Source organism: Bufo bufo, chromosome 10 (assembly GCF_905171765.1).
Source record: "Bufo bufo chromosome 10, aBufBuf1.1, whole genome shotgun sequence".
Lineage (NCBI taxonomy): Eukaryota > Metazoa > Chordata > Amphibia > Anura > Bufonidae > Bufo > Bufo bufo.
In genome coordinates, this window is record NC_053398.1 from 9,933,694 (window position 1) to 9,956,825 (window position 23,132).

At 44.3% G+C, this 23,132-nt stretch overlaps 1 protein-coding gene across 4 annotated transcripts in view; it reads right to left on the reverse strand.

Moving 5' to 3' along the window:
* The window catches only part of LOC120980605 (keratin, type I cytoskeletal 9-like), a 112,153-nt gene that overhangs the window by 72,241 nt on the left and 16,780 nt on the right, over positions 1 to 23,132 (reverse strand). The window contains exons 1-2 of one of the 4 annotated variants that reach the window (XM_040409784.1): positions 10,000 to 10,119; positions 9,309 to 9,519 (exon numbers count right to left, since the gene is read on the reverse strand). In XM_040409784.1, the coding sequence (XP_040265718.1) occupies positions 9,309 to 9,393 (85 nt within the window). In that variant the 5' untranslated portion in view covers positions 9,394 to 9,519; positions 10,000 to 10,119. Of the gene's footprint in view, positions 1 to 9,308; positions 9,520 to 9,999; positions 10,120 to 23,132 lie in introns of those variants that run through there. The other 3 variants (XM_040409785.1, XM_040409789.1, XM_040409788.1) reach the window with 3 other exon arrangements.

The following is a 23,132-nucleotide window of genomic DNA, read 5'->3' on the forward strand; positions in this document are numbered from 1 at the left end:
CAAAGCAGCACAAACTCAGTTCGCTCATCACTAGCCAAAAGGTCAAAGCAACTGGTGATCAGAATGGGGCTAGAAAAGAACCTGATCTACAAATGGAATGGTGTCCTGCAGTCTTCAGAATATGATGGAGGAATGTAAATGCATAATTAAACGGGTTTTCCCAGATTTTTTTACTGAAGACCTATCCTCTGGATAGGTCATCGGTATATGATTGGTGGGGGTCAGACGTCCAATCAGCTGGTTGAAAAGGCTCCAAAGCTCTCAGTAGCACCACAACCTTCTTGCGCTTTTACTCAGGCCATGGGACGTCATGTTCATCAGTCTCATGGCCTAGGCCCTGCTTAGCCCCATTGATGTGAATGGGTCCGAGATGCGATACCAAGCCCAGCTGAGAGAAGAGAAAGTGTGGTGCTACTGCGATTGCTGAAGCCTTCTCAAACAGCTAATCGGCTGGGGTCCCAGGTCTCGGACCCTCACTTATCAGATACTGATGACCTATCAGGTCATCAATTACAAAATCTTGGAAAATCCCTTTAATATCACAGTCTAAAATTCCATGTACTATCCTGCAACATTTGTACGGCCAGAACATGGACTACTCATTGAACAGACTCAAGCTTTTCTTTTTTATATAATGAGGTTTCTTTTGCAATATTACATTTTTCACTGTTTGCTATTCCAGAGAGTTGCCCAGAGACAATGATCAGGTGGTTGACATCTGACTCCAGAGACACGTGAATTTGTTTTGGGAACGCACACACCGGCTCAAATTTAAGCCTCATGCACACGTCTGTGGAACACGGACCGTGTGATACCGGCCTGGATTTCTTCTGAGTGCAGGAGATCTATACCAGTATCCCTGTACTGCGGCGGCAGCAGGAAGCGCACGGCGTGATAGCAACCAATGACGCCGTGCGCTCCTGCACTCAGAAGATATCCAGGCCGGTATCACACGGTCCGTGTTCCACGGATGTGTGCATGAGGCTTTACGAAAGTTTTAAAGAGGGATTTTGGTACTTACATATGTAGTATCAGAACTCTGTTTGGACGCAGCAATTTGGAATAGGATAGACTAAAAGATACCCATACACAATCTAAAGATGAAAATGATTGTTTGTCGGGTAAAATGTAACGACGATCATTTTAGCCGACCGATGACAGACCATCATTGTCTGAAAAGTAGTTGACCGAGTCTAAGGCTGGGTTTACACGGGCGTTGCGGGTGACATGCGGGAAAAGATGCGGGTGCATTGCTGGAAAATGCACGATTTTTCCCCCGCGAGTGCAAAGCGTTTTAATGCGCTTTGCACGCGCGTGAAAAAAATCGGCATGTTTGATACCCAGACCCGAACCCGGACTTCTTCACAGAAGTTCGGGTTTGGGTTAGGTGTTGTGTGTTCTCCTTTCTTCAGGACCTGGGTAAAGGACCTTTGATGACATCACTGCGCTCATCACATGGTCCATCACCATGGTGATGGACCATGTGATGAGCGCTGTGACGTCATCAAAGGTCCTTTACCCAGGTGCTGAAGAAAGAAGAGGAAATCCGCTACGCGATCAAGTTGATGAGAAATAAATTTGTTTATTATTTTTAACCCCTCAATGGACATTTTACTGAGCATTCTGTATTAAGAATGCTATTGTTTTCCCTTATAACCATTCTTCCGGCCCTACATATCAGAATGTCCATAATCTGAGAGCCATATTTTTTTTTATTTTTTGGGCGATTGTCTTAAGTAGGGGCTCATTTTTTGTGGGATGTGAGGGGGCTGGATCTCACAGGCTGTCACAGAAGGCAGCCAGGATGCCGAAGAAAGGCATTGGGCTGCCTTCCCTGCCATGCGTGCTGACCGCGGCAGTGCGAGGGTTAATGCGCCGACATAGGTGTTTTCACAGATGCCGCATACAGCAGGGGTCCGGCTATCAGAGACTGCCGGACCCCTGCAGCTGATCGGGCGGGCACAGCTCCTGCACCCGTCCACCGTACATGTACGGCACTGGTCCTTAAGGGGTTAAGAGGCATTCTGTTTTGCATTCCATCGTAATAGGCCATGCGCCACATGTATGGCAATAGTATTAAGTAGGTCACATGACTTTCTATTGGATTCCGGTTGGTCAGCTTAGATCTTAAAACATTCCCTTTTCCCCCTAACAAGCCTCTCCTCCTAAGGAAGCAAATAGAAGGCGCCTTTTTCACTTCCAACCAGGTAAAGGTATTTTTACTTAGTTCTGCATATTAATTATTTACCATATATGGCTTAGTTCGAGATGCGCTCCGCTTAGTGGCGGACATCAGGGTTTCATTCAGAGAGGGACATAGTTGGCACTCGGTAGTCGTAGCCAGCACCGCATCCATGTATCCTGAGAGTATGTCTGCCTGGTCTATGTATTTTGTGTATATGTTTGAAGGTGAGCGCCATTTATATAGACACTAGTACTTGGTTATTACAGATACTGCAGCACTGGACTTTTATAACGATGACTGTTATATGGAGTGATTAGTAAGCGCCTTTCTGTTGTTTCCCTACTATTCACGAATATCTATTTTAATATTTATCTAAATAAAGATTTAATTTTTAAAGGGGACTTGATGTTACTCATTGTTTTTGTGATAATTAAATGAATCTATTGAGTATTCCCATAGGATATATCTAGGATTATAGTGTGGATCATATAGAGTGCGTATATATGTTTTTTACAGGATAGAAAAGCATAGTGTATTACTCTTTTGCGTCCTTTATTAAAAAATTATATGATAAATGTAGAGCAAAGACATGATGTGAACCCAGCATAAAAAGGTCTTAATCCTATACTCTCTGCTTCCATCTTCCATAGGGTCATCAACCAGAGCAGTCACACCAGAGCGCTGTAAATGGTCTGGGCAGAAACAGGGGTGTGATGAAGGTGCCACCTGTGTCTGGATGGTGGACAACACAACTGTTGGAGCTGCTCGTGCGTGTCAGTGGATAAAACAATCCTCTCTACTGATGTCTGTCTGGCGCCTGTTCTCCATGTGTGCGTGCTCTAACGTAACCACTACGAGTCCCAATACCTCCTAACAGCTGGGGCAGAACAGCCTAGATAGTGGGCAATTCATCAAAATGACCATCCTGCTCCTCTCAGTCCAGTAATGCGCCCCTTCATACTCAGAATGTCTTAAAGTGCGTCTAAGAGGCACGTCTAGCAGTCAGTGATCTCAATCCTTTTTAGGGCAGCGGGAGAAAGCATTTTTTATGCCCTCCTCTGGCAAAACCTGCAGTGACCCGGTGGTTCACTGCTAAAAGGGTTAGCAGTTATCTAATATGGTCATGTGATTTTGCTGTGCATTCTGTGACCCTAAGAGCTGCATATGGGATAAAGGGTTAATCTGTCAGCCATAGATTCAGTTGCCAGGTGTGGGCTGGTCCCAACCCACTCTTTTGGGAGCAGTAGAAAACCTGTGAGAGGTGGCTAAGGCGCTGTCCTCAGAGTACGGAGTTGCAAGGAAAAGCAGTAGACAGAGACCAAGCCTGTCAACTGAGAGCAGCTATAAAAGTGACCCTTCTGAGGGAGAGAAGCAATGCTTATTACAGAAGGTTGAGGGCCACTGCAAGGGACAGTGCATGTACAAAAATGTCAGCGAAGGAAATGCATGTATGTAGGTGGTGGACTTCACTGCAAGTGGACTAGGTTATTTGCCTCGGGTGCCCTGGCCACATTGTAGTATTATATTGAGTGAGAGAAATTATTGCCAGAGAGAATTTGCACCCCTTTGGCCAAATTGGGAAGATTAATCAGATTAAATGAAAAGAGACTCCGAGAGATACTCATTGTATGGCCGCCATCCCTAAATATAGCCTTGGGAAAATTGTGTATGAAACCTGGAAAGTCTCCTGGAAACTCATTTTTGAAAGTGCCTGTGTGCGCCAACTGCCCAAATTACACAGTAAAGTACCCCACAACCAACCTCATCATTACCTTGCATCGTCTACAGTCACTGCCTCATCATTGTATCCTTTCCTAGTACATCAAGGAAACCCTGCCTTGCACCTCAAAATCCACCGACACAAAAGGCACCCCACCTACCGCCAGGCCGGAAACTCTAGACCAAGGTGTGCTCCTTCCATGATTGCACATCCCAGGGAGCGCCAGAGATTTTGTCTCTGAGTGTACATTATATATAAAATTATGTAATTACGCTATATGCAGTACATCTGGGGGTCTTCAAGAATAACTATATAATGGCCTTCCGCTGGCTATATCACTACCTCATACGAATGTGAGTGACCAGTTCTTTGCACTCCTGCCCTTGTGTCAAAAAAGATTAAGAGATACCTAAGAATCTCAGCATGAGAGCGAGGAGTGACTTAGTGAATGGGGCTCAGCAGATTTAGTATTAGACTGATCTAATCCTGTCTGTAAAAGGATTTATTCTCATATATTTTACTGTAATTTCAATCTGCCCCTTCAAGTGGCTAGAAAGTGCTCACCCTACAAAACCAAGGCTTCTTACAGTCTTCTCATGACCTTCAGAGGATAAGACGAGCAGCATTTCTGATTATCCTTACTGTCTGTAATTAATCTCATTTAAGGTCCTGTCTTCCTAGAATGCAGAACCCTAGATGTGACGTGACGTGCCATGGAAGGTGGGAATGTCAAATGTGATGGATATCATTACTGAAGGACTGACAATCTGTATCCTTATTGCATGAAGAAATCATCAATATATAGTTTACATAGAGCAGGTTACTCCATCAAAGAGATACTTTGACCGACTGTTCCACTGGGTCACCATAAACTGATGACATATAGTTTGTGATATTCGTAGATTATATATATATATATATATATATATATATATATAGAAACCTGCATTCCCTGAATGTAATGGAGGCCAGCATGGCACCAGTTAATGTGGTATTTAGTGTTAGGTTCCCATCTTACTGAGATCACCTTGACGTTTGGCAGACGGGCCCAAATAATTTTGTACAAAATGATTTGCCAAGCATCTCAAATTTATTAGCGTAGCATTAGCACCAAAATACTTTCTATTATTTTGGCATCATTGTACTTTATTTGGTTTGCAGAGTGCTGTTGCATTGTATATTTTTTTGCCTTTGTGCTTTCAGCCATGGCAACGCGCCCCTGCGCACCGGATGTGCTGACTGACCCCCAATTTTTCTTTACAATATATATATATATATATATATATATATATATATATATATACACACACATATATATACTGGATTTTTTAGGGCCTTAAATATGGATCACTTAGCCTCAGGATTGGTCATCAGTATCAAATTGGTGGTGGTCTGACTTCCCTAAATCCTTGAAGTGGCGCTCAGGTAATTGCTGTGACCTCATGCCCATCAGTCACATGGTCTCTGCAGCTAAGTCCTATTCAAGTGAATGGGATTCAGGTGCAATACCAAGCACATCCACTATGCAATGCACGGCGCTGTGCTTGGTATACTATGAAGAGGTCACAAAGCTAATCGGAGTGTAACAGCCCATTCAAACAGCTGAATGGGGATACAAGGAATTGGACCCCACAGATCTGATACTGATGAGGATAAATCTTGGAAAACCCCTTTAAAGGGGTTGTCTCATCTTGACATTTGGTGGCATATTGCTAGGATATGCCACCAGTGTCAGTTATAGGTAGGACCCGCACCTATGTCAATAACAGGACCCCCAAAGTGAAGGAGTGCGCACCACACATGTGTAGCATGCTCTCCATTCATTTCTATGGGAGGTCAGAGAATAGCAGAACGAGCATGCTCGGCTATTTTCGTAAATCCAATAGAAATTAATGGAGAGCACACCACACAAGCGTGGCCACGGCTCCATTTACTTGTATAGGACGGCAGTCAGTTCCAGAGAGATGAATAGAGGGAGGCGCGGGCATTTGCTGCTGCTCTCTGCTCATTTCTGGGGTCCCTTTCTGGAGATAGGCGCAGGTCCCAGAGGTCCTAGCCACCTATTTAACATTGGTGGCATATTCTAGGAATATGTGACCAATGACTAAGATGAGCCAATCTAGTTCAGTGTATGATCGGTCCTCATTCATCTCTGCTAGGTTGCAGTACGTCAGTGTACGTACCTATTGCTTTTTGCTGTATATACTAGTGTAGTCGACAGTATTCTATTCAGAGGCATTGCCCAAAAACACTGCAAACTGAATGGTATATCTAAGTAAATCCTCCTGAAAGTAACTCCTCTATTCTAAAGCTTAACTGCTTTATACATTTAAAGTCCTCCAACTTTTTAATATACCGTACTCTATGTTTCAGTTCTTCCCTATTGACAAGATATGGATTTGCTATCAGTGAATAAAGACATTCTTGTGTTACATTCAGAGGCAGTAGCTCAGCTCAGAAGTATATCCAATCTAGAAGACTGTGAGCTAAGGATACTTTCACACTAGCGGCAGGGGACTCCGGCAGGCTGTTCCATCACCATTGACTATAATGAGGGTGGGGGCGGAGTTCCGGCGGCAGCACGGCAGCGCATGCCGAGAAGGGGCCGGAATAAAAGTCCTGCATGTAGTACTTTTATTCCGACCCCCTCTCAGTGTGCGTTGCCATGCTGCCGCCGGAACTCCACCCCACCCCCATTAGAGTCAATGGGGACGGAGTGTACCTCCGGCGGCACAAGTGCACTAGCGGCAGCACGGATCCGACAGGCTGTTCACCCGCCGGAACAGCCTGCCGGAGTCCCCTGCCGCTAGTGTGAAAGTACCCTTAGCCGCTAGTGTGAAACTAGGCTTAAAGGGTTTCTACCACCACATTTTTACCTATTTAGCTGTCAGACACTAGCGATCTGCTAGTGTCTGCTCTACCTAACCATGCTATTGTAATCTCTTTCTGTGCAGCGGTTACCCTAAAAAACGTAGTTTTATTGCTATGCTAATGAGCCTCTAGGTGCGAGTGGGCTGTCAATCTAGAGGAGAGGAGCGGGCTGGAGCGCGCTGGGCGGCGGAAATAGTGAGTGGACGGAGCCTCGAGGTGCTGAAAAGACGCCCCCATAGCACCTAGAGGCTCATTAGCATAGCAATAAAACAACATTTTTTAGGGTAACCGCTGCACAGAAAGGGATTACAATAGCATGGTTAGGTAGAGCAGACACTAGCAGATCGCTAGTGTCTGACAGCTAAATAGGTGAAAATGTGGTGGTAGAAACCCTTCAACAGCTAGGACTCTAGACTGATACATTGTTGCAAACTATCAGAGAGAAGTGTTTACCTCACAAAACAATATCTAGACTGGATACAAATGTGTCAACTTTTCAGCTGAGTAGACAAGTGTTCTCATTCATTAACAGCAAACTCATATCTTGCAAATGATGAAGAAATGAAACATTTAATAAAAAGTTGTAGAACTTTTCATTTACACAGCAATGATGCTTTATATAATCGGAGAACCGCTTTAATTCCTCAGCGCTGTGATTCTCGTTTATCATAGTTGCCCATTAGAGATTTGAGGTTTATGAAAATCTGTACTAATATATATATAATCTGTAGTAATATACCACAATATAAGCTCCTCATCGGTGCCCGGTCCTATCCATGACATTAGTACTACCATCACTATCATCCCCAACATATCCTGCACGTTCCACCGAACGTCATCATATAAACTTCACTATTGAAAACATCCTTTATAAATGAGCCCGGTTATTGTGTGTCGATCATAAAGTGACAGTTCGTTCACCTCAGTGTGCAAACATATTCTGTGTTCCTGCTCTGATACATTTCCTTGTCAGGACAAAGGGCTCTGACGTCTGTTTGACCTGATACATAGTCACAAAGAGCTGTGCATTGATACAACACTATTCACAATGTCTGAGCACTTCAGTGTCATTCTTTCCAGGAAAGCCTCATGGATTATGACAGTGGGACAGCACATAACAGCAGAAAAAAAAGTGACTTGTATTAAAAGGGTACTGGCAACCCAAAAGCTGAGCTTCAAACCTGCATACCTTTATACATTGAACACAGTATACAGGGAGCTCCCCCTTGTGGTGGCACTAGGTAAACTGAATGCTGTAAATGTTGGTTATCGCCACAAACTGTTCCAAAGTAAGAATACAGCCATGTAGCGTACGTGGCCCAAACAATAACTATTCCTAAGAATGCAAATACGGTTTTTAGTGCACAGTGGGGATGTTCTCTCTGTTAAAGGGTTGTCTCACTTCAGCAAACAGCATTTAACATGTAAAGGAAGTTAATACAAGGCACTTACTAATGTATTGTTATTATCCATATTGCTTTCTTTCCTGGCTGGATTCATTTTTCCATCACATTATACACTGCTAGTTTCCATGGTTACAACCACCCTGCAATCCAGCAGCAATGGCCGTGCTTGCACTCTATAGGAACAAGCACCAGCCTATGTGCGCTCCCACGGTCCCGGCCACTAGAGAGCCTGGCGCATTTTTCCTATAGTGTTTAAGCACGACCACCGCTGATTGATTGCAGGGTGGTCATGGATACAAGCAGTGTTATAATGTGATGGAAATATTAATCTAGCCAGCAAAGAAGGCAATATGGACAATCCCAATACATTAGTAAGCACCTGGCATTACCTTTTCTACATGATAAATGCTACTTGCCGAAGTGAGACTACCCCTTTAAGTGCACCGGGTTTTCCCTGTGATATTGCTCTGAAATCTAAGAAACTGTCAATCAAACAAGAGTGGGAGTTCCTGCGTTACTGGCAGACCAAAGGTGCACCAAAAACCTTATCTGCATGAAAAGAAGCATTTCATGGGTTTATGGGATCGGATTTTCACTAACAAAGTATGGTTATGTTTCAGGTCACCTATTCTACATGGCAGAATACATACTTTAAAATTGCTTTTGGAGTTGACCGACTCCCTTCGATTCTACGTCCACGCAGGGTGTTATTTTTAAGTCTTAAATACTTGTTCTTTATGTTTTGCTGATTCTTTATACATCCTCTCTGAGGGGGCAATTTTCAAAACAATGTCTGATTAACTTTATTGAAAAGGTCCTGCTGGGAGTATTCCTCCCCTTGTCATGTTCATGCAGCTCCTCTCTTTTATAGCTTTTGCTGTCAGGCACCTATATGCTAGGAACCTTGCGCTATTAAAGGGGCTCATGTAGTATTGTACATCCCTGCACTGCCCATTTGTTACCATACGTACAATGGCCTATCATTGCTTATCCCTTTGCTTCATAGAAGTAAACCGTTAATATAAAGTCATATCAATGAGCTGGTGTTCATAGTCAACTTTTCAGCTTACTTAGATACAACTGGTTGTTAGGCCTGGGCCTTCTGCCTTACATCCCGTTGTCTCACCTGTCACGTCACCAGCATCTCCTGCCTCGCTGCCCGCTGCTTTCTCCGCCAGATGTGGCCACACTGCCTCCGTGCTCCATCCCATGCTGGCGTCCCATCAGAGGGCGCGCCAACCGCTTCCTGTCATTTATGCTTCCAGGTGCGCGTGCTTCCTGCCTTCTAGCATGGCCCCTGGGCAGGGTTAGAGTGTTGCAACCCACATCTTCCACCTCTGCAATAGAAATTTTAGCAGATACAGTATGTCTGAACGAGATTGTCCTAGCATTTTAACAATAAGTAGTACAATTATACTACTCCATAAAGTGACAAACATGCACCTGCTGCTCCATGGACAGAATACAGGCCGTCATAATCCACACTTACATCCTAGTTATAGATTTGCAAGTTAAAGGGGTTCTCTGGCTGTGTTTTTTTTTATTTAGTCGCCCAGCTCCATATGTTGCCCCCCCCCCCCTTGACTTGTCTCACCACCACAGTCGCTGAACACACTACACTGGGGCTGAGGAGGTCCATGTACAGACCCGAGTGGCTCGGACAAGGAACGTGATCTTATAATAAAATACGAGACCGTTACAATATTGCAGTACATATTAAAAAAGAGTAATTAATATACAGTACATCATAAGCATCCAGTATTAAACTTCTGCTTTCGCCCATATAGGTAAAATGTTTCAGCCTCTGCTGTGCTCACCTGGACTGTGTCCTGTGGGTGGTTACAAAGGTTTCAGCACCTCCCAGATGGGACAGCTCCATGCATTCAGACTATCTGTCATCTAGGCAGCTGCTGCCATTCAGGTCGCCACAGCCGAGTGCAGAAACAGGGCTACGGCTGACATGGATGTAAAGGCTGAATGACAAGGTGCTGAGCAGTTGTGCTGCTTATATCACTGTGTGGTGTAAATGCTTCACAAGCAAAGAAATGGAAACCATGTATCCATCATTATCCTTCATATTCTCTACAATATTACTATTCTTTTGAGATAAGAGTCATTCCACTACTAAGAAATATACTTTGTATGACAACAGAAGTAGTACTATGATACGGCCTTTATAGAAAAGATTATAACTACTATAATACTGCTCCTATGTACAAGAATATAACTACTATAATACTGTCCCTATGTACAAGTATATAACTACTATAATACTGCCTCCTATGTAGAAGAATATAACTACTATAATACTGCTCCTATGTACAAGAATATAACTACTATAATACTGCTCCTATGTACAAGAATATAACTACTATAAATACTACTCCTATGTACAAGAATATAACTACTATAATACTGCTCCTATGTACAAGAATATAACTACTATAATACTGCCTCCTATGTAGAAGAATATAACTACTATAATACTGCCTCCTATGTACAAGAATATAACTACTGTAATACTGCTCCTATGTACAAGAATATAACTACTATAATGCTGCTCCTATGTACAAGAATATAACTACTATAATACTGCTCCTATGTACAAGAATATAACTACTATAATACTGCTCCTATGTACAAGAATATAACTACTATAATACTGCTCCTATGTACAAGAATATAACTACTATAATACTGCCTCCTATGTACAAGAATATAACTACTGTAATACTGCTCCTATGTACAAGAATATAACTACTATAATGCTGCTCCTATGTACAAGAATATAACTACTATAATACTGCTCCTATGTACAAGAATATAACTACTATAATACTGCTCCTATGTACAAGAATATAACTACTATAATACTGCTCCTATGTACAAGAATATAACTACTATAATACTGCTCCTATGTACAAGAATATAACTACTATAATACTGTCCCTATGTACAAGTATATAACTACTAATAATACTGCTCCTATGTACAAGAATATACCTACTATAATACTGCTCCTATGTACAAGAATATAACTACTATAATACTGCTCCTATGTACAAGAATATAACTACTATAATACTGCTCCTATGTACAAGAATATAACTACTATAATACTGCTCCTATGTACAAGAATATAACTACTATAATACTGCTCCTATGTACAAGAATATAACTACTATAATACTGCTCCTATGTACAAGAATATAACTACTATAATACTGCTCCTATGTACAAAAAATATAACTACTATAATACTGCCTCCTATGTACAAGAATATAACTTCTATAATACTGCTCCTATGTACAAGAATATAACTACTATAATACTGCTCCTATGTACAAGAATATAACTACTATAATACCGTCTCCTATGTACAAGAATATAACTACTATAATACTGCTCCTATGTACAAGAATATATCTACTATAATACTGCTCCTATGTACAAGAATATAACTACTATAATACTGCTCCTATGTACAAGAATATAACTACTATAATACTGCCTCCTATGTACAAGAATATAACTGCTATAATACTGCTCCTATGTACAAGAATATAACTACTATAATACTGCTCCTATGTACAAGAATATACCTACTATAATACTGCTCCTATGTACAAAAATATAACTACTATAATACTGCCTCCTATGTACAAGAATACAACTACTATAATACTGCTCCTATGTACAAGAATATAACTACTATAATACTGCCTCCTATGTACAAGAATACAACTACTATAATACTGCTCCTATGTACAAGATTATAACTACTATAATACTGCTCCTATGTACAAGAATATAACTACTAGGCAGACCCAGCAGGACGCATGTAGGAGAGCTCTCCTCCTTACCACTCTGCTAACTGGTAAATTCAGCGGTCTAATTTGCTCAAGAATGGGAAAAGTCGGTAGATATATACCCAGAGAGAAACCTGAAGTCAGCAAACCGGAGCGCGGTGCCTCAGATATGGATAAATATCTCAACAAGAAAACTACAGCTCCTGTGCCGGCCGGTCCTAAGATGGTGCTGCCGGAACTAGATGACTGGGGCAGGGATTCGGAGGGAGAAGATGAAGCTGCTGCAGAGCACACAGCAGGCCCCACATCACAAAGTGCTGCCCCGATATCCAGGCAGTTCCTGCAGCAGGCTTTATCAGCAGCTCTTGCCCCAGTTATACAAGATCTGCAGGAGATAAAAGCCGACCTGAAGCATATCGGCACGAGGGTGGAAACACTGGAAAGTAACCAGGAGTCCATCTCGAATTACATCAGAGCTGCAAGCAATCACACCATGGCTCTGGCAGCCTCACTGGACACTGCATACTCCCTCATAGAGGATCAAGAGAACAGGAACAGGAGGAAAAACCTCCGGATTCGCGGCCTGCCTGAAAGCACCCCACATGAAGGCTTACCAGAAGCTGCCGGCGCCATCTTCTCCCTGCTCCTGGGAAGCTCCAGAGCGGCCGAGATTCAAATAGAAAGAATCCACAGAGCGCTCAGGCCGAAGCCAAAAGAGAGAGAGAACCCCAGGGACGTGGTGTGCGGTCTCCTGAGGTATGTGGACACCGCTGCCTTAATGCAAGCTGCCAGAAATATGAAGGAGATCATATATGAGGGGGCTAAAATCTCCATCTATCAGGACCTGGCATCCTCCACATTGAATAAAAGGAGGGCGCTGCGGCCCCTCACTGACCATCTGCGCCATCACAAGGTGCCATATAAATGGCTATTCCCCTTCGGCCTCACATTTGCTGTAGATGGGAAGTGCTGCACCATTCGCCTGCCACAAGATCTCCAGGCGGCCTGGGAGCTGCTGCAAACAGATCCACTAGATGTGCCATCATGGCTGCCGTCTGCAGAGATTGGAACACAGCTGCCAGATCTCCCAGAGGCCTCAGGATGGCTTAAAGCCTCACAGAAGAAGAGGAACCAGCACAGATCAAGAGACACTTGAAGTCCTAGAGACTATACAGAGGAGTTATCTTACCTCAGATGAAGTTCTCCACAGACATCATAGAGGGACAGGTTCTTACTTGATTATATCACATCTTAAGTCTGCAAGTATACCTGTCTGTCATGAGTCCTGAATTGTTCCCGTTCTTGTTGTAATCTGCAGAGCAGACATTCTGCTTTGCAATGTTATTTTACTGCATTCAACCTAGACCATAATATGTAAGGTGCTATCCCGCACCAGTTCAGCAGGTGGCGCAATGTGGACACCATTATAAAGATATGGTTCCACTTTGTACCCCCCCTACCTACCAGGGTTACCTTGGCACAAACCTGGTACATGTGCCTGATTAAATGGCTGCTCATGCCCGCTTCACTGCAGCTAAGTGACCTGCTGCAGTGTTGCTGGCATGGGAGTCATTGCACTGTTCTATCTGTCATGTTGACAGAAACTTTAGTTGTGATGTTACTAGTTCACTCCCTAGATACGGTCGATGTGACTGACTGGAGTTCTCCGGTTCCAAAGTCACCCCATTTTCTCAATGATGTCGTCAATTAAATGTACAACGTATAATGTAAGGGGCTTTAATACCCCACAAAAGCGCTCTCAGGTCATCCGTCTGCTAAAAAAGAACAACACAGATATTTGCTTCTTTCAGGAGCTGCATTTTAGAGAAACAAATGTACCTAAAATTCAGAACCCATACTTCCAACACTGGTATTTCAGTGCCTTTGAGAAGGCAAAGAGAGGAGTGGGTATTGCAATTTCTAGAAAAGTACCATTTACATTGATATCTACCCTGACGGACCCTGAGGGCCGCTTCATTTTCGTGAAAGGCCTCATAGGTACACAAAAGGTCACACTCGCTAGTTTGTACAGCCCTAACCGTGGCCAGAAACAATGGATCAAGGTTACACTAAGTAAACTAGATCTGTTTGCGGAGGGGATTGGATTGATTGGGGGAGACCTCAATGTCACACTGAATCCTATCATTGACGCTTCTGACGGCTCCTCCCAATTGACCCAATCTGCACTGGGGTGCATCAATAGGTACATATCAGACATGAATCTGCTGGACGTCTGGCGACTAGCCCACCCAGATACTAGGGACTTCACCTTCTTCTCGGCCCCACACAAATCACATAAGAGGTTAGACTATATCCTACTGTCCAGTAATGCCGTGGATATGGTGGACTCAGCCGACATAGGTGTTGTGTCCGTCTCTGACCACGCCCCAGTCTCTGCTGCCCTCAGATTTTCCAGCTTGCCTGCCTCAGTTAGACAGTGGCGCTTAAACGAGACGCTGCTAGATAGACAATCAGATATCTCAATCCTGGAGCAAAAATTAAAGGACTTCTTTATAGATAATGCGACACCAGGTATGCCCCAGACGACACTGTGGGAGACGCACAAGGTGGTTATCCGGGGAGAGTTAATAGCCTTAGGTAGTAGGGTTAAAAAAGAGAAACAAAAGATCCTACACGATCTCTTGGTTCAGATAGCAGATAAAGAAGCGGTCCATAAACGGTCTAGAGCAATAAAAGTCCAGACTGAACTGACCCAACTAAGATCACAACTAAAAGACCATTTAAACATTCAAAACGCAAAGGCCTATCAATATGCCCAATTTAAACACTACTCACACGGGGATAAAGGTTCTAAACTGACGTCCTCCCTTATTAAACAAAGGAAAGAGTCCATGTTCATACCCAATATCAAATCCAGTACTGGAAATATGCTGCATAAAACAGCAGACATAGCAGAGGAATTTCAAAAATTCTATAAGCAACTATACGGCCTGTCAGACCCTAATCACCCAGATCCATCAATACCAGAAGCAACAGACTTGTTTTTGAAAGGCCTCAATCTACCCCAGATAACCTCCCAAGAAAGGGACACCTTATTAGAGCCAGTCACCGAACTAGAAGTGAAAAAATTACTAGCCTCTATGCCCATGGGTAAAAGTCCTGGCCCAGATGGCTTTCCAGTGGGCTATTATAAAAAATTCTCAGATATATTAATACCCCACCTAGTAACGTGGTGCAATGCACTCCTAAATGGTGAAACCCTTCATAAACAATCACTGGAGGCCACGGTAACCATCCTCCCCAAACCGGGGAAAGATCCCCTTCTCTGCGGTAGTTTTAGGCCAATCTCGTTACTTAACGTAGATATAAAAATATGGGCCAAACTTCTGGCGACACGTCTGGGAAATCTACTTCCTAAACTTATCCACCCTGACCAATCTGGCTTTGTTCCAGGGAGGGAAGGGAATCATAATTCCTGTAGGTTGATCACAGCAATACAGTGGGCCAAAAAGAAAAACCTCCCCTTGGCGCTGCTCAGTGTGGATGCGGAGAAGGCCTTCGACCGGGTGAGCTGGTACTTTATGAGGAGGACTCTACTGAGGTTTGGAATCCCGACGAGATTTCAGGAGGCAGTCATGTCATTGTACAAGGATCCGAGTGCTAGAATCAGGGTCAATGGCACATTGTCCCCATCCTTCCCTATTCGCAACGGGACACGTCAGGGCTGCCCCCTATCTCCTGCCTTATATATATTGGTCATGGAGACCCTTCTTCAGGCCATTAGAGACCATGTAAATATACGTGGTGTGAAAACAGAAAATGACGCCATAGAATACATTAACGTGGCATATGCTGACGATCTACTGATCATGGTTTCTAACCCGGTCGAGGCCTTCCCGCATCTTTTGACACTGTTTAAAGAGTATGGTAGGCTATCAAACTACAAAATGAATTATACCAAGTCAGAAGCTTTAAACGTTAATGCTCCGGCGAGCTCCATAGCCATTTTGAAATCAAATACACCATTTAAATGGCAGTCCTCCTGTGTCTCCTACCTAGGAGTTAGGATTTCCGCCTGCACGGAAGATTTATTCCGGCTTAATTATACTCCCCTAATATCAGAGGTCCAAAACCTGCTCCAATCGCTACGCCTCCCTTATTCCTCTTGGATGGGAAGGAAGAATATACTAAAAGCGTTTGTCCTCCCAAAAATTATGTACGTACTACAGATGTTGCCAATATTTTTACCTAACTCATATTTTACAAGGATTCGCAGGCTTTTTATGACTTACCTATGGGGCGGCAAGAAGGCTAGGGCTCCTCACCAGAGGCTGATACTGGGGCGTGGTCATGGAGGTATAGCACTGCCGGACGTCCAGACATATTACAGGGCTATTCACCTGAGGAGGTGGTTGCAGCTTCATTCCCCTGCCTACCGCACATTGGGCACGGAACTGGAACTAATGCAGCTCACCCAACCACAGAAAGCAGCCCTATGGGGTCAGGCAAATGCATCACTCCATTCACATGTCCTCTTAAAGGGCACTAGCCTAGTCATTAAACAGCTCAACAAGACACATGGGCTCCTACAGAACCCCCCTAGTATAATGCCAGCAGATCTCATACCACACTCGATTCAGCCTCCAGGATCTCAGGTCTCGCAGATTTGGCACAGATTAAGAGATTTCTCCACAGCTGACTTTATAGGAAAGGTAAACGGCACTTTACCGGATCAACATCCCCTTAGCTTAGCCTGGAGTACATTTAACTTTCTAGACCTAATAACTATAAAATCTGCTGGGAAACAACTAACTACTCAGAAGTCATGTGTAATGACCCCGACATGGTTTGAAAAATTAGCAACCCCCCCTTCTCCTCAACGCAAATTGATATCCACTATATATTTGGCCTTGATCTCACCACAACGTCGCATTACTCCACAATATGTCCACACCTGGGCTAATGACTTTAAGGTTAACTTTTCGGAGACAGATACTCTCCGTATGCACGCACACTCGCATGGCTTCTCCCGCTGCGTGAAGATCCAAGAGCACTCATATAAGGTCCTCACACAGTGGTACCTCACCCCCAAACAACTATTTCTTAGTGGTCTCAGTGATCATGACAGGTGTTGGAGGTGTGGGGAAGAGAGTGGCACTCTTCTACACATTTTTTGGTCCTGTTCTAAAATAAGAGGATACTGGGATGACGTCTCTCGGACCATTAATGAAATTCTAAACACTAACCTGACATTAACCCCAGAGTTGGTTCTTTTATGGCTTCCAACAAAAGAACTATCGCCATCAAGGAACAAACTTGTTATACACTTGATTCAAGCTGCCCGTCTACTTATCCCCCAAAAGTGGCTGAGTAAAGAACCCCCCACCACCTCTCAGTGGTTAAGCAAACTAGATCACGTTCATCGTATGGAAGAGCTAGCGGGCTGGGAACTTAGGGCACATGAGAAGCACAAAAAGCTATGGGCCCCCTGGATTACATATAGATATGCGAATGGTACACCAACATCTTAAACAATTTTCAACAGACAAACAACTTTGAAAATGTCCCCCCAGACAGGAACGACACATTAGTGAGAATGGAGGGTGCTAAACCTTCTTTCTCCCTTTGGAATCATCAAAGGTTATCTTAACAGCTTCAGACCGTATCTGTCCAGTTCTAAGGACACCCCCCCCCCATCCCCCATCCTCCCCCCCCTTTTTATATGTTTGTTTGACCTACCTACATCAGGTCACACACCAAATGTCAATTAGTTGGTTCTAGATGACCTTGCTCTGAAGACATGCACTTTATATATGTCATATGTATACTATGCACTATACTGTCAAAGTACGCTTTAGACTTGTCTGTAATAACTCTGATTTGTGCATCAATGTATGTAAACATCTCTTTTGATATGCTTTTCAATAAAAAGACAATTGACAAAGAATATAACTACTATAGGGGGCGGAGCTTGACCAGCTTCCTGATCGGCTGCATGTGAGGAGAGCTCTCCTCTTCTTTGCCTCACAAAGTGGTTTATTTCGCTTCTTAACTGCACAAATATGGGGAAAATCGGCAAATACCTGCCCAAAGAAAGACCTGAACCCCTCAAGCAAGATCGGGGTCCCTCTGAGATGGAGAAATACTTTAACAAGCGGTCTGCAGCTCCAGTAACAGAGAGACCTAAGATGGCACCTCCTGACCCTGATGACAGCATAGAGGAGGCTGAGAGAGCAGACAGCCCGTCCACTGAGGGCTCCCAGGGGTCGCAGGCTGAAGCTGCTGAACCCATTTCAAAGAGGTTCTTGCAACAAGCGCTCCTGTCAGTGATACAGCCAGTTATGCAGGAGCTCACTGAGATAAAGGAGGACATTAAGCACATCGGCCATAGAGTGGAGAGGCTTGAAAATACACAGGGGGCCATCCTGGATTACACCCGTGCGATTGGAGATAACAGCTCTGCTTACCTGTCTTCTCTAGATCATGCATATGCCCTGATTGAAGATCAGGAAAATAGAAGCAGGCGCAAAAATGTGCGCTTCAGAGGCTTGCCAGAAGCAGTGTCACATGAAGAGCTTCCTGCAGCAGCATCCGCCATTTTCACCTCCTTGCTGGGCCCTGAAGGTGCATCTGCAGTCACAATTGAGCGCATTCATCGCTCTCTGCGACCTAAACCCAGGGAGGGAGAACCCCCTCGTGATGTGGTCTGCGGTCTCTTGCGGTACGTAGATACCGCTGCGATTTTTAAAGCGGCCAGGGAGAAGGGAGATCTAAAGCATGATGGAGCCAAGATTCTGCTATTCCAGGATCTCGCGCCTTCAACCCTGAATAAAAGAAGAATCCTGCGGCCTGTCACCGAGATTCTGCGCCAGAGAAAGATCCCCTTTAAGTGGCTTTTTCCATTTGGCCTCACATTCTCCAGGGAAGGAAAGAGGTGCACGATCTGGACCCCCAGTGATCTGCCGGCGGCATGGGAGCTGCTGAACATCACGCCACAAGATATCCCATCATGGCTGCCCTCGGCGGACACTGGCGTCCCGCTCCCAGAACTCCCTGATAGTTCCAGATGGTCGAAGGTGCCATCAAGAAAAGGAGCAAAGCAAAGAATTACTTGAACATTCTCCACAGGTTGTATGTGGGCTGTTAGATTGCAAGCTCCTCAGTTAATGTTCAATATGTTATAGGAGCACATTTAAGATGGAGGACGTCATTGCTCCCTATGTGGAGGGTGGAAGCTGCATTCACTTCATGTTGTTATGGGCGACTACCATAGAGGTTATATAAGTAATGCATTCTCTCAGGTTGTCAGTTAGTAGGTGCACACAGTATACTGTGATTCCCTGATATGTATAGCCAGATTCTCTCAGGCAGTTATAGGAGTGGCTATGTTCACACATGTATACTAATGTCAGCACACTTTGTGGGGGTGGGGAACCCTGATTTGTGGCCAGGAGCAGTACTGTCTGACACTATGTCGGCCTGCTCCCACCTTGTCACCGGTGGTTCCTGTGCTCCCGCACGGAGTTCTCTTATTTCCTTTGAACCCCTTTTTCTTGCAGGATTACATATTTTGCTTTTATTAACAAAATTCTGGCTAAAGGGATCAAAGGACCTTGTCCAAGACAAGGCGTTCCCCTGTTTGTTCCCCCTGTTTCCCTGTCCATGCTCACGTATGTTATTATATGCAAGCACATGTGTATATCACTACACTGATGGCTGCAGTTAACTGCACTACATTTAATGTACGGGGTTTTAATACCCCCCAAAAGCGCTCACAGGTGATCAGACTGCTAAAGAAGAGACGCACGGATGTCTGTTTTCCAAGAGCTGCACCTTAAGCTCGGCCATGTTCCTAAACTCCCCCAGTCCTACTTTAATCAGTGGTTCATCAGCTCTCATGCCAAGGCTTCCAGGGGCGCGGGGATTGCCATATCCAAAAGGGTTCCCTTCTCCCTTGTCTCATCCTTGACCGACCCAGAGGGACGCTTTATGTTCGTAAAAGGTAAAATTGGGACCGTGCTGGTAACACTAGCAAGTCTATACAGTCCTAACCGGGGTCAGGGCCTATGGTTGAAGACTACATTGACTAAATTTACTTCCTTTGCAGAGGGCATTTGTTTAATAGGGGGGGATCTTAATGTGGCTTTAAACCCACTGGTAGACGCTTCAGATCATTCCTCACAGTTGACTCAAGCGGCTATTGGCAGGATTAATAAGCATCTAGCAGGGGCCCATTTACTGGACACTTGGCGCCTGACTCACCCCACTGACTTAGATTACACGTTCTTCTCAGCCCCGCACAAGGTCTATTCCAGGCTAGACTATATTTTTATCTCTGACGCTCACGCTGAACTGGTGAGTAACTCCACCATTGATCCTATGACAGTATCAGATCATGCTCCTGTCACGACATCCATGGTGTTCTCTGAATTACCTCAGCAATCTCGACAATGGAGATTAAATGAAACTCTGCTGGACGACGTGGAGGGAATGAGAGACATAGAAGCTAAATTACAACACTTCTTTAAGGAGAGCACCATGGATGACGTTTCTGTCACTACTGTCTGGGAGACGCATAAGGCGGTCATCAGAGGGGAGCTGATTGCCCTGGGTAGTCGGAAAAAGAAGGAAAGACAAAAAACATTCCATACATTACTAGAGAAGATCTCAGCTTTAGAATCTCTGCACAAAAAATCCAGAACTATAGAGGCCCAACAAGAACTAACACTAACTAGGAAAAAACTAAAAGATCACCTTAACTATCACCAGGCCAAATCTTACCAGTATGCCCAGTTCCGTTTTTATGCTCATGGAGACAAGGGGACGAGGCTCATGGCTTCGCTCCTTAAACAGAAAAAAGATGCTTCCTATATAGCTGGAATTAAAGATAAAGATGGCAGGCTATTACATAAAACTTCAGATATTGCGAGAGAATTCCATAAGTTTTATAGTCAGCTTTATGGGCTCAAATGCCCAGATGACGACACAGAAGCTTATATAGAAGAGGCTGCTGACAAGTTCTTGGGGAACCTCAATCTGCCCAAACTGGAGACCAAAGATAGGGAACAACTCCTTGCCCCAGTCACAATAGAAGAAATATCAAATATATTGAGCTCTATGCCAATGGGGAAATGCCCTGGACCTGATGGGTTTTCTGTGGGGTATTATAAAAAATTATCATCTGTCCTAACCCTTCGTATGGCCACTTGGTGTAATTCCCTATTAAATGGTTCTGTTCTCCATAGGCAATCCCTGGAAGCGACGGTCACAATTCTCCCAAAAGCAGGTAAAGACCCTAACCAATGCGGCAGTTATAGGCCGATATCGCTTCTCAACGTAGACGTTAAAGTATGGGCCAAGTTGATGGCTTCCCGCCTTGCTCCCCTTCTGCCGAAACTAATTCACCTGGACCAAGCCGGGTTTGTGCCTGGACGAGAGGGAAATCAGAACTCCTGTAGGGTTCTCTCAGCGATGCAATTGGCTAAGAAAGAGAAGGCCTCACTGGTCCTTTTGGGTGTGGATGCGGAAAAGGCCTTTGACAGGGTAAGCTGGAGCTACATGAGGAAAACCCTACATAAACTTGGCGTTCCAGAGCAATTCCAAACTGCCATCATGTCCCTCTACCATGAACCTAGTGCACGTATAAGGGTAAATGGTACATTATCCCAATCGTTCCCGATTACAAATGGGACTCGTCAGGGCTGTCCTCTGTCACCTACACTGTACGTCATGGTAATGGAGACATTATTGCAAGCTATAAGAGAACACCCCGGTATAAAGGGTCTCAAAATTAGGGATAGTTCTGTAGAATTTATAAATGCCGCTTATGCGGATGATCTTCTGGTCATGCTCACAAACCCTGTCGAGGCCTTTCCGCATCTTCTATCCCTTTTCGAATTATATGGGAGGATCTCTAACTTTAAAGTTAATTATACGAAGTCAGAGGCGATGAACGTCTCAGCGCCAAGCAAAATGATCTCCTCTTTAAAAGGCACAACCCCGTTTATCTGGCAGGGTTCTCATATTTCCTATCTAGGGATTAAGTTACCAGCAGATTTGGACCAAACTTTCAGTTTGAACTTTAAACCCCTCTTAAATGATATACAGAAGCAGCTTCACTCACTTAAAATCCCATATGTCTCTTGGATGGGTAGAAAGAACCTTCTGAAGGCCTTCATCATGCCCAGGCTCCTTTATGTGATGCAAATGCTGCCCGTTTTTATCCCTATGTCCTTCTTTTGCCAGGTCAGGAGGCTATTTAGAACGTTCCTTTGGGGTGGGAAATCCGCTAGATTGGCCCATAGCAGGCTGATACAGGGGAGGAGCACGGGGGGGTTTGGGTTACCAGACGCACACCTATACTATCAGGCGATTCATTTAAAAAGATGGATTCAGCTACATGCCACTAAATACCAGACTTGGGGATGCGACTTAGAACTCGCCCAACTTTCATCTGTCCAGAGGGCGGGCCTCTGGGGTCTTACTACTTCTAATCTTAGGTCGCAAGTTCTGCTTAGGGGAACCGCCTCAGTAATTCAACAGTTAAATGGCCTTAACCTTCTAAATAACCCCTCTCCATCTATGCCAGCGGACCTTCTTCCTTTCACTATACGGCCAAATGCCAAACAAATAGCCACGACCTGGCATAGACTACGCAAGTTCACAACAGAGGAATTCCTGGGGGCGACCTCGGGTGACTTATCTGACCAATACCCACTACACAACCTTATAAAAAAGTGTAATTTTCTGGAACTGATTGAACTTAACTCAGTCTCCAGACCACTAATAGAGAGTAATAGACATAAACCTACACAGTCTTGGTTTGAGAAACTCTTAACATTTGAGTCCATCCCACGTAAACTGATCTCTCTGTGTTACTTGGCTTTGGTTAACCCCCGCTCCCCTGGAACACCGCAATATCTGAGGCATTGGGCTGCTGAACTGGAGGTGGAACTGAATGAGACTGACATTATGAGGATACATGCGCACTCCCACGGTTTCTCAAGGTGTACCAGGATACAGGAACACACATACAAGGTCCTTACCCAGTGGTATATGACGCCGAAGCAAATGTTTATCAGGGGTATGAGACAGGACGATAAATGCTGGAGGTGTATGGAAGACACAGGTACTCTGTCTCACATCTTCTGGTCTTGTCCTAGGATCCGTCCATTCTGGGA